This window comes from Eupeodes corollae, chromosome 3 (genome assembly GCF_945859685.1).
Source record: "Eupeodes corollae chromosome 3, idEupCoro1.1, whole genome shotgun sequence".
Lineage (NCBI taxonomy): Eukaryota > Metazoa > Arthropoda > Insecta > Diptera > Syrphidae > Eupeodes > Eupeodes corollae.
Genome location: NC_079149.1, coordinates 52,792,061 through 52,804,102, shown reverse-complemented (window position 1 = coordinate 52,804,102; position 12,042 = coordinate 52,792,061). Strand labels below are relative to the sequence as shown.

At 32.5% G+C, this 12,042-nt stretch overlaps 2 protein-coding genes and 2 long non-coding RNA genes across 4 annotated transcripts; 2 read left to right on the top strand and 2 right to left on the bottom strand.

Annotated features, from left to right (window-relative positions):
- Positions 1-3,929: 3,929 nt before the first annotated feature.
- Positions 3,930-6,462, top strand: LOC129951894 (uncharacterized). The gene is made up of 3 exons (XR_008782250.1): positions 3,930-3,996; positions 4,067-4,158; positions 6,337-6,462. It is a non-coding gene; the product is annotated as an uncharacterized LOC129951894 (long non-coding RNA).
- Positions 4,303-4,920, bottom strand: LOC129951893 (uncharacterized). Its single transcript, XR_008782249.1, has 2 exons — positions 4,611-4,920; positions 4,303-4,544 (listed from the first exon to the last, which is right to left on the bottom strand). It is a non-coding gene; the product is annotated as an uncharacterized LOC129951893 (long non-coding RNA).
- A 756-nt stretch (positions 6,463-7,218) lies between the features above and the next one.
- Positions 7,219-7,883, top strand: LOC129950358 (ubiquitin-fold modifier 1). Its single transcript, XM_056062274.1, has 2 exons — positions 7,219-7,347; positions 7,416-7,883. The coding sequence occupies exon 2, from the start codon at positions 7,545-7,547 to the stop codon at positions 7,806-7,808; it is 264 nt and encodes an 87-aa protein (XP_055918249.1). The 5' UTR covers positions 7,219-7,347; positions 7,416-7,544; the 3' UTR covers positions 7,809-7,883.
- A 759-nt stretch (positions 7,884-8,642) lies between these two features.
- On the bottom strand, positions 8,643-9,454 carry LOC129949987 (translocon-associated protein subunit delta). The gene is made up of 2 exons (XM_056061744.1): positions 9,095-9,454; positions 8,643-9,024 (listed from the first exon to the last, which is right to left on the bottom strand). Exons 1-2 carry the CDS (start codon positions 9,341-9,343, stop codon positions 8,764-8,766), a joined length of 510 nt encoding a protein of 169 aa, XP_055917719.1. The 5' UTR covers positions 9,344-9,454; the 3' UTR covers positions 8,643-8,763.
- Positions 9,455-12,042: the final 2,588 nt, after the last annotated feature.

The following is a 12,042-nucleotide window of genomic DNA, read 5'->3' as shown; positions in this document are numbered from 1 at the left end:
CTGTTGCCACAATGTTGCAAGTATTTATAACAAACGATTTACATTTACTCTTTTATTTTTAAATTTTGTATTTATGTTGCATTTTGTCCGTTTGGTTGCACATTTTTTATTGAAATTGCTATACTTGGTGTTGAAGCCATTCATAAACTACTAGTTGCAATTTAAATAAGAGTAATTTATTTGTTAAACTCAATGGGCTATATTCATAGTTCTTTGATAAGTTTTGATTTTGACTTTGATAAACTAAACTTCAGTTAAGATTATTCATAGTCAATTTAGAATGCCTATGTTTAAGCTGTTTTTTAATTTATAAAACTTCAAAAATGACCGAACTGATTGAGAAAATTACGTAGCGAGAAATTTCATTTGAAAATTTAAAAACAAAAATTTAAATGTCAAAATATTCGGACATATATCACTATTTTTATATTTTGTTTCGTGCTGGAAAAATTGTATAAGCAATTATTTATAAATACTTTCTAACTATAGGGTGCTTTCATAAATGCATGGTTGCTTTGTTTGCATGCGATCAATTGCCAATCAGACTAACGTCACACAAAATACTTGCGCATGTGTTTTAAGCTGCATTTATGAACACTTTCTTATGATTTGCGTCATATGTCAAAAGACTGTCAGAATTTGAAGTTTTACTTACTTCAAGTTTTGAAATTTGATAAATAATGGACAACAAAAAGTTTTTTTCAATAATAATAAGTGAATATTGTGAAAATCGGATTAATCGAAACCATGGCATTGATTTTCTCAGAAAAAGGAATCTTAAGAGACATCAATTAATCAGTTTTATTTTATCAAAAAGAAAAAAGGGACAATTTAAACGAAAGATTCCGGGCTTAAAGGAAAACTTTCATCGGTTGACAGTGTTCCATAGCACATTTTTCTTTTTTTTCATATCGGCAAACTCCTTTTCCATTTGTAGCCTCGTTTCCAACATAAGTTGAATATATTTATGTTGCCACACTTTATCATCCATCCTTTAATAAAATTCAATTTTCAGAACAATCTTTTAATTTTTAGCAAACATTTACCTTTATTGAGCCAGAGCAAGTTTGTGATGCCGTTTACTGTTTTCAATTGAAATTTGAATTTTCAAGGAAAAGAATTTGACAGTTTCAATAATAAAGGAAAGAAAATCGTTTTTACCATATACCTGTCTCTTTTATTGAGAAAGAAATTCAGATTGCATGTGAGTTTTTGTAGTTGCACATTTGCGCTGCAAATATTTGCTTTTTGCATTTATGAAAACTATGCATTCGTCAGACTTTCGCAACCATGCATTTATGAAAGCACGCATAATTTTGAGACTATGGAAAAACAGTGTGTACCAAATTATAACTTACATTTTTCTGTTTTGGCTGTACAAAAATATATTCCGATGTTCTTCTTTATTTGCTTCATAACACATTGATGTAGGCCTGTGGCAACCCTGTAATATCAAAAAGTTATAGTTTTTTTTATAGAAAGTGAAAAAGAGTTACCCCTAGAATACTCTCTTCAATTTTGGGGTTTTGACATATACATATATCTGCCTATGTAGATACATGTTAATCCACTTTTAACCCAGTTTTAAAGCCTTACAAATTTCGAAAAATAGAGCTTTTATGATTGAAATTAAACATTGTTCCTTATAATAATAATCAAATTTAATGTTGAGGGTAAAATTGGTGTGAAATTGATCTATATGCTATGAACTCTCATTATTGAACGGTGCATATTAAAATGGACCCTTAACTAAAGAAAATTGCAATTAATAATTTGTGATCTTTGCAATGAATGGTCATTTTTCCCAAATTTTAAAGTTCAATCTTAATTTTATTATTGGTAGAACCCATGGTGTTTACATTGGAGTATGCGGCTCATTGACTTACTAGATATTGGCTGGTAGCCAACTTCACGTTTGTTTAATCTATTTCTTAACGTTAGTACATACCACATTTTTGTGATTCAGCGGAAAAACTTTTAAACTTGGGTTTTGTATTTTGTTTATTTTGGATACTACCTTTAATCAAATTTAGAGCAGACTTTGGAATTTGTGAAAAAATACCATACATTGCAAGGATCACAAATAAATTAACCATAAGTGTTAAGTTACATTTTTTTTAGTTCAAACCATAAATTGTTTATTGTTAAGCTTCCATACACGATAGAGCCAAAGAGCCAAACGGATGCGAGCCAATTCAAAATCGACTGTGTGTGGGGAAACTAAGACTGGCCTGTTTGACTCTGTCGAACCATTTGATTTGGATTTTCTGCAAGTCAAAAAACAACGTCAAGGCTCGTCTCTGCTTTGAGATTCTACAAACACAAATAATTTTATCTCACCATCTAAAAACTATCTAAACATCTCAGTCTATTTCATACAATAATTTAAGGAAACATCCTTAATGTTGCTTTCCCCCTTTTTATTTTTTCTGGGTCAGTTACCATCTTTTTTATATGTTAAAACCTTTTTCGGCCATGTTTTTTTGCTTACAATTTCTGTAATTTTAACATATTTTTTGAGCAAATAAATGATATTTTTCTATAAAACCTTTTCTTTTAATTTAATTAATTATTATTATTTATTAACCAGATAAACATATTTCAGCTTTTGATCATAATGAAAAATATACAAAATAATTTATCTGTCAAAGTGGTGACTCCGTTATGCATGGCAGGCAAACTTAGATTGCCTCCAATAACACTAATTGACTTTTCGCACCTAACTCAAAACCGGGTTTTCGGCAAAAAGTTTTCGAAAACCCGAAAATCATTCACACCGAACATTTACACGTTTTCATTTGACATTTAAATCTGTTAAACACCTGCTGTCAAATTTTGTATTGATGAAAATAAACATTTCAGAATGAGCCGCAGAACTTTCGATATACTCTGTCTCGGATGCGGATAAAATGAAAATATCCAAGTAATTTACTTTACTATATGGTATGTATTCTCTCAAGATTCAATTTTTTGAAAATTCTTGAAGTGCAAACATTCTCCTAAGGATTTTCCTTTGCCGTCGAAACCCTTGAGCCGATAATCTTTTCATGTGCTGTAATAGAGCAGCATTTTAGTGCAGACAAAGCCATAACTAGCTCGTCTCGAAGAAGAGTTTCAACTGAAGTTCTGGGGACGCGGACGGGTGAAATGGGCTAGTGACCAAAGCCAACAACAACTAGAAGCTCGCTTGGCTGCAGCTAACTTCTGTGTTCACTTCAAACGGTCAGAACAATTCACCAAAGAGAAGCCAATTGTGTAGAAAATATAAGATCAAATCAATAAAAAACAAAACTGTTTTTAATTTTATTTAAAACATTATCATTTTTCTTTCATAACAAACTGAATCCAAAGTACTGCTTATGACTATTGCTTTTGTTGGGAAAATGTGCTTTCAGAATCACCATGTATTTTGGCAGTCCAAGCAGCTTATAGGTGGGGTTGAGAAAATTCTGAACGATTTCGTGTAGGTCCTTATGGCCGGAGCAGAAAAGGTCAATTCCTAGTTCAAGATTCGTACCATAATCACACTCGCCTATCTTGTCTAAAGCAGGATCTTCTTGTTATTGGCATCGCTGTCCATCAAGGGGCGAAAGCCCACTGCTGTGGTTTTATTTACTGGAACAAAGATTCCCGCATTGAGGAATGTTTTGGCGAAAATTTTCCTAGCTCACTGCGACTTAGCCTCCACCAGAGATTTCCTTTCATACTTGTTCTCCTCCACAAATGAACTCATCGCCTTTCTCATATCTCCCAAACCCTTGTGATTGAAGGGAGTTACCGGAAAGTCTTTCTCCAGGTAGTAAGCGAAAGCTTCGAACATCATTGTATCCCTTGGAAACCGAAGCAGGACAGTTCACCTCCGCCGGTTTACCTCTGCCAGTTTACCACCGCCGGTTTATCTCTGCCAGTTTACCACCGCCGGTTTACCTCTGCCAGTTTACCTCTGGACAGTTTACCACCGCCGGTTTACCTCTGGACGGTTTACCTCCAGAGCAGGTAAGGTAGTTTATTATTTATTATTATTATTATTTATTATACCTTCTAATAGAAAACTTTTGACATTTAGTTTCGTGTTGTTTTTAATTTTCTTTCATTCTTTATGAAATGAATTATGACACTTCCACAGTGCAATTTTTCAAAGCAAAATATGATATTTAAGTAAGTTTTTGTATTTTTTTTTGTTTTGTTTGAATATTTAACAGAATTCAATCATTTTCAGGGAAAATTTGTTCATAGGAAATGCAGCGTATCCTCTAAAAAAGTAAGTTCCAAGCTTTTAATTTTGCAAAATAAAACAATTCGTTTGGGATTTTAAAAGTAATTTTTTTTAAATTGTTTCGATATTTAATATAATTTGATATTTTTTAGAACAAAAACCTTTATAATGAAGTAATTCAAGTCCATTTTAAGGAATAAACAATAAATTAAGTAATATTGCAGGTGTAACAATTATTGATTGTTTGTATAGTTTGTATAGTTCCTTGAACTTCGTGGTTCTCCTCTGGCAGGTGATATGGATTTTTTGCGGATACTGCGCTCGGTTTCTATGAAGAATACGATTAGGAATCTTAATTCAAATGGAATGATGTTCTTTATGAAAGGGAACTTACGCGCTTGTGCCAAAATACTGCACGTTCCACATCCTTGCATACTTGCCGAAAAAAACAGGACTTATTCCATCCGGATTTCATTATTGAAGCTGATTTAAAATATACATACGTCGATGTGAAAGCTATAGACGAAATATATTTTCATCTCTTATATTTCCTCTATGGTGAAAACAATGACAGCAAATAGCATTGACATATTGAAAAGGTAAGGCAGTGCAATAATGATAATAAGTGAAAAAAGAAACCATTCAAGCAGTCATATAAGGTAGTTTCTGAAACGTGTTCAGCATTTAAAACAGGACAGGGCGACTCAATACGTGCATCCCACTACGATTCAATTCGATTTTAAAATTTAGTTTGATGAAAATATTTCTAATATTGTGTCTTCTTTAATTTTAATATATTTCGTTAATTTTTAAGAAAAGTTGTGCATGTATTTTTTTCACGAAATCATCTTTACTCCCTACTAACAATTTAACTATTCTAAAAACGATATGATTCTCTAAATACAATACCTATTTCTGTCGAAATAGTTCTTGATGTAATTTTTTTAAAGGTTCATGCTTATTTTCCTAGGGGATTATATGAATTTATTAATTTATCTTCTAACGTGTATACTTACTAGTTTGTCATATAAGCTTGTTCAAAATGAGGGTGCGTTTTCCCTTCTAACCACTTTTGAATATAAGTCAATAAGACTAGTATCAGGAGACTCTTCTGGAGTAATACCTAGTGGCTACGACGACATTAGCTTTTCCAGACTTTTTGACTAAAACTTTGTATTTAAATCTTAACTTTTATTTTTTTCTTAATATTTGTATTAAGTAATGCAACAACACATTGCAGCTAAGAAATATTGATCCATATGATGATACTAGCTGTGAAATAAAAGTGGTAGATGCAAGACATACATAATTTGTGTACCAAAAATTTCACAAAATGTCTTACTATTTGAAACACATCTACCCGTCATAATAAAAACTATTTTTTAGGTTGTTGCTGTACTACATGTTAAAAGATAACACGTAGCGCGCACATGCAACTTTGAGTTTCGAAACAGTGGTTTCTAAACTGAGCACTATAGACTTATATGAGAGTCCACGCACATGCAGAAACCATTCTGTCGCCCATTCGAGCAACTTTTTAGTTTGTGTTTTGACACAAACTAGACGATCGCCTCAACCAATTATAGGTAACTGATGCGCGAACATTCAACTAAATCGTTGAATAATTTTCTGTAAGTGCAAGAGAGAGATAAATGTAGTCAAGGTTTTGCTTTCACCAAAAATTCTGAGAGAAGAGAACCACCTTACATCACAATTTCACTAGTTTTCTCTTTCATGCATTGATTTCGAAAGTGTATTAGTTGTTTAAACCCATAAAAAACGTCCCTACTATGATACACGTAACTGCACCCACATTCAAGAAAATAGTTTCTTTGGTATGCACGTATTAGTGCATTTCAGTCGAATGATTCTTTAAAGTGTGACGGGGTTAGTAGGATACTTCCAGACGCGCAGAATAATATATTATAAGTTTGCCTTGAACAGTATATCTACTCTTTTCTTTCATAAGACAAAGAATAGGACAAATTTATAGATACACAGTAATATATTTTGTTCATCTAGTCTCAATAGTACTTCTTCTCTGGGTTACCAATCAAAGCAACCATTCAAAACTTCAACAACTTAATCAAACAAAGCTCAAATTTCTATTTCTTCAATAGACAAAACGACAAACTAACCATAAAAACATTCATGAGTTAGAGTATTTAAAAATAAATAAACTCACGGCCGAATGACACTATAAAATAAAACACGAAAAGGCAGAAATATCGGCCTTTGCATTAATTAAGAAGCACCCTGTGAGCAAAATACGCCACATTTTAAACTACCTTACCTGCTCTGGAGGTTAACCGTCCAGAGGTAAACCGGCGGTGGTAAACTGTCCAGAGGTAAACTGGCAGAGGTAAACCGGCGGAGGTAAACTGGCAGAGGTAAACTGGCAGAGGTAAACCGGCGGAGGTAAACAGTCATGTACCCCTTGGAAACACAGTACGAACTATGAGCAAGTCTTCCTCGTCCTTGGGGTCGTCACGCCAGTAGCCATAGAGAATTCCGGTTCCTCGCTTAAAAAAGAGCGTTTGAAACTCTGGAGGATCTTAAAAGAACCGCCAGTACCGTAAATAGTCACCGGGGCTTTTATTCTCGACCTTGGAAAATTTTCCATATTCTGTAAATAAAAATCAAAAAGCAATAATTCTTATTTTGTAATTAAATTGTATAAATAATATTACTTACCACGACCAAATTTATTTTAAAATGAAATATTTGTTTTCACAGCAGCCACAACTGTTTTATTTACATTAATTTGAGCGCTGAATTTTTCGAAAGGTTTCTTTGTTTAGGTCAACTTTAAATGGCAACTAGTTTTCGAGAGGTGTGGAAAACCGATATTTTCGCGAAAACCGGGTTTTAGGTTTGGTGGACTTTTGAAATCTCTGTTTGCTTGCTGCCCACAATGACTACGGAGCCTTAAGATATGTGCATACATGGATGTATACCATAAAAAATAAATTCAAACAGACAAGTTTGTAAATAAAGTGAGAGTGTCCATTTTTTTCGAAATTTTAATCGGACACACCTTATTTTGACAAATTGACAGCCAAAACCAACTACTGTCAGAAAACTTCAAACATTTTGCTTACGTCCCCGAACATACGAACAACCCAAACGAGGTACATTTTTATTTTTAAGAATACTGACGAATTTAGAATCAATTTGGATTAACCTAATTGCTCCTTAGGCAAAGTCTCTTCAGTTCTATTAAATATCAATTACTAAATTGAGAACTCCAACAAATCCATTCAATTCATCTTAACACTTAACATTCCACGTCTACTTCTAATAAGGAACAACTTTCTTCCCAACAACAATGAGTGAATCGAAGGTAACTTTCAAAATAACTCTCACTTCGGATCCAAAGCTGCCTTTTAAAGTGCTGAGTGTACCTGAAGGAACTCCATTTACAGCGGTCCTAAAATTCGCCGCTGAAGAGTTCAAAGTTCCTGCTGCAACAAGTGCAATTATAACTGACGATGGTGTAGGAATCAGTCCACAACAGACTGCTGGTAATGTTTTCCTTAAACATGGTTCTGAGTTGCGGTTAATACCAAGAGATCGCGTTGGTTGTTTGTAAATTTGTATTTTGTTTTTTTTTGTTTAATATTTAACTTTATATTTTAATAAAATGCCATTAAAATCAAAAATTGTATTTATTTTGAAGAACTTTAAAGACAACAATGATAATTGTATTTTAAGTATTAGTTAATATTTTTTTATTTTTGTCAGACTTGAGAGGGGTTTTACTTCGAGTTACTTTCCTTGTAGACTTTTAAGGTGGGATTAGTGATGTTTAGGATTTATTTAAATTTTGTTTAAAACATCTATGTTTTACAAGTTATTCAAGATAACCTCTTGAAGTATCCAGTTAAAATTCGTAGGGAGCTTAATATTAATTATTTTATAATAAGAAAGAAATATAATCTATTAATGTACTTGTTCCTATAGATTTTTTAAAACCAGTTTCCACTTGTGTAAAGGTTTGAAAACAATTGAAAACCCTGTGTGAATTTGACTTTTAAAAGGCACCAAAAACATTTAGTGGAATAAAATAATTGCAAGAGGATGTGCAGCACGTATTTTTTCCTGTATCTTGAATAACAGGTCTTAATTATTTACGGTGGCTCAACTTTACATACCCTCACCTTGTGAATTTTTTAAACTTTGAATTCGAAACTTAAATTGATTTATTACGTCACGTAACTAATTCTTAGCTATCTTATACAGGAATAGAATTTCTTTTAAAATATCAATTTGTATCTTAAGCTTTCGATTTCATGTGTTTTTAATTATTTTAAAATTTGTATCCACTCGGAGCAAACGTTGGCCAAATTGTTTTGTACCATTTTGGAGTTTTTTAAAACCTCAATCATGGTATTACCGCCCTTTAATGCAATCTAAATCAAAACAATTTGGTTTTGTTTTTCTATTTAATAATTTTTTTATTGTAAAAAAATGAATTAAACCTCACAAGAAAGGGAATTATAAGTTAACACTACTTGAGTTTACGAATGAATTTCATTCAATACAATTTACGCCTGCAGTTTGTTCTTGGTGGTGAAGGCAAAGTGAGAAACGAAGGCTGCCACGAGAGCAGCAACCAATTCAGAGTTAACCCATGGTCCGCTGTATGCCTTTGGCACGGAAATGGTGATGTCTGTCAATGATTTCACAGATGCTACTTTATCGCCATCACGTTGAGCCTTACGAATGCTTGAGTAGCCTTCCTCGTCGAAGAGACGAATAACCTTGCTGCCACTGCTTCCCTTCTTTGCGTCTTCAGTCCAACTGATCTAGAATTCACAAATATTCCTTGAAGTTAGTTCCCTGTCTCGAAAATAGAATATTTTTCTAAAATTTTACCTGATATTTCTCGTCTCCTACACGAGCAACTGGAACAACTTTTCCACATTCGAATTCAGCGAAGAGTTGTGGTTTTTCACCATTTGAGCACTTCAATGTGAATTCTCCAACGTGGGCAAGTTGGGTGAGGATTGTGGCGTCGGTTGTACTAAACGAAGATACTGTAACTTTTGGGCTGGAACAAGTAGCAGCGAGACTGGCCGAAGCACAGAAAACCACAATAAAAGCAATACAAAGATTCTTCGACATTTTTGTGTTTTATTTTATTTATTTAACACGACGGTTAAGGGATTTAATGAAGAGAAATCGGTCTTCGGTCGGTGATTGGAAAATTCAGTCTGAGAAGTGAAATGTAAAATGACAGAGAGTGACAGAAATGCCACGAAATCATCCACGTCAAGTGACGTTTTTGTTTGTTGTTACCATTAGGGGGAGGTTAGACTTTTGTGATATATTTTCAATATTGTAGTAGATTTATATAAAGTAATAGATCTAACAAAAAACAATAATTTGACAGCAGTTTATCAAATATTTTGAAAAATATCGACACAATTTCTGACTTAAGCACTATTCACATGAACACGACCAACGAATGAAAGAATATTCGTCGATGTTGACATTTCGTTCACATGAGAGTTTTTAATTCGTCGCGAATGAAGTTGTGACAAGTAGCCACAGCCAAGCTCCATTCACCACCGAAGTCCGAAACCAAAACAAGAATGATTTTCATAGAACCGCGCGATCATTTTATTCGTTGAGAGTGTGGATAATGTGGAACGCGAATAAAATTTGACAGCAAAAGTATGCATCATGAATCAAATAAAAATTATATTGCTATCATTTGTTAAGAATTTTTGTGGAAATATGCCTTCAAACTCGCATTTTGTAATTCATTCGTCGTTCGTTGGTCGCGCTCATGTGAATACTATTTTAGTGCTGAACCTTGCGTTCCCATTTACCGATGTACTCCTTTTCAAATTTTGTTTTCAGCCATTTCTGAAATGAAGGAATTTATCAAAAAAAACACAATTAAAAATTAAAACAAGAACTTTTCCATTTAATTCGTTTTTTTTTAATATTTCCACCAACAATCATAACAAATCTTAATTATTTTGACCTGACAAATATGTGCTGTCAAAATGACTGTAAACGGAGCTATGTTAAACTGTGCTTTTATAGTTGAGTTTTCCAACAGTAAAATTTAAGGTGGTGTTAGCCTATAACCTGCCGTTTAAAATGGTTGTTGTTAAATTATTTATTTCATCTTCGAAAGTCCCAAAGCAAGGCAATAAAAATAGCTACAATTTATCTTCTTTGAACAATTGTAGCAACTATATAATTCACAGTAGCTCGGATTATATGGAGTCTCGATTTATTCGAGTAGATTTGCGTAAAGTTAAGACAAGATGTAATGTTCATATGGTCATCTTCTGATGAGCCCAACCATTACATCGGGCGAAACACATATATGAACACCTATGCTGGTTTATTTTTATTTTCATGATTTTAAATAAAAATTTAATTTTCATGATTTTAAATCATATATATTAAAAATTATCGGTGTTCAGGAAAAAACAATTCGACTGTTTACATTCAAATATTTCATTATTGTTAAAGCCCAGTTAAATATTTAAATGAGTTTTAATTTTGATTATTGGTAAGTCCAAACTTAATTTCTTATTTCAGACACGTCTTGACAATTTTAAATCTTCAAACTCACCGTCGCAAGTCAAGCCTCACCATGTATGTATCACGACTCACGTTGGTAACAACCAATGACCCGCTTTGTGATAGCTCAAAGCTCTAATTGGGGGAGCTAACATCTGTCTGCAAGAATCTTTATATCCAAATACATCTTAGAAAACTCTAGAATCAATTTTATTCTTAAAGTATGTCATGTAAGTACTCATCTTGACAAATTAAGCAACCCAATTATAGCTCAAGAGTTACATTTACAGCTTAAAAGGTTTAAATTGTTTTAATCCATTTCAACAAGGCGAAAACTTTTCATTTAAACCCTTTTTAAAGCTCAATACTATCTTTGTATATGAAACCTATAGAAAAACTTCCAATGCCATTTTGATAAGCGGTAAAAAAAAACTATAGGTTTTATAAATTAAAACACCATCATAAAAGATGAGGCCTCATACTGGATATTTTAAGGATCCGCTTTGAATTACTCATTAAGATTTTTTAAGTTAAATTGGAATCAAAAATATTTTAAGGTTCAATTTCAATCAACATAATATTAAAATCTATATAATTTAAGAGTGTTTTTATTTTAAAAAATAAATTTTAGATTTTATAATTCTTATGCTTAGACATGTTTCTATACATTTTTAAGTCAATTAATTTATTTATATTATATGCTCTAAAAAATAATTTATTCACAAACAAAAAACATAAACAATAATAAAATCATGGCAATGCACAGACAAAGGCAATCTAATTTTGTTCAAAAACTATGTCAAGTTATTTATGTTCTCTTCGTTTTTGCACACGTAAACTAAAACACCTTCACCATTCCAACAATCCAATAGTACCCATGTACTTTAATTCAACACCCCTTCATCTTTTTCATATCGAACATTTTTCGAGGAAAGTTAATTTGATTGTACATTGAGTCAAGAGACTTTGTAAGCAGTTCTAAAAAAGCTAAAAGAAAGAAGACAAAATCTCACATTCCTAAAAATGCCAATATATTTTCTACTGGCCTTTGAAAGATCAAATTTGACCTATCGACATGTGGAATTTAAATATCCTTTCGGATTATTAGAGAATGGAAACGGTCTTAGGGAAATTATTCGGACTAGCATTGAAAAAACCTTTTTTAAGTTATTATTATATTATGATGTTTAATTTATGTTAAAACCGAAATAAATCGACGTACCTACTGTTTTTTTGCATAATGGTATAAACCTTTAAATAAACACCACGCACCCCCAAAA

Excerpts from the sequence above, each read along its gene's own strand:
- LOC129950358 (XM_056062274.1), top strand. The coding sequence starts at position 7,545 with ATGAGTGAATCGAAGGTAACTTTCAAAATAACTCTCACTTCGGATCCA.
- LOC129949987 (XM_056061744.1), bottom strand. The coding sequence starts at position 9,343 with ATGTCGAAGAATCTTTGTATTGCTTTTATTGTGGTTTTCTGTGCTTCG. Across the intron at positions 9,025-9,094 it reads TAGGAGACGAGAAATATCAG|ATCAGTTGGACTGAAGACGC; the intron begins GTAAAATTTTAG and ends TGTGAATTCTAG.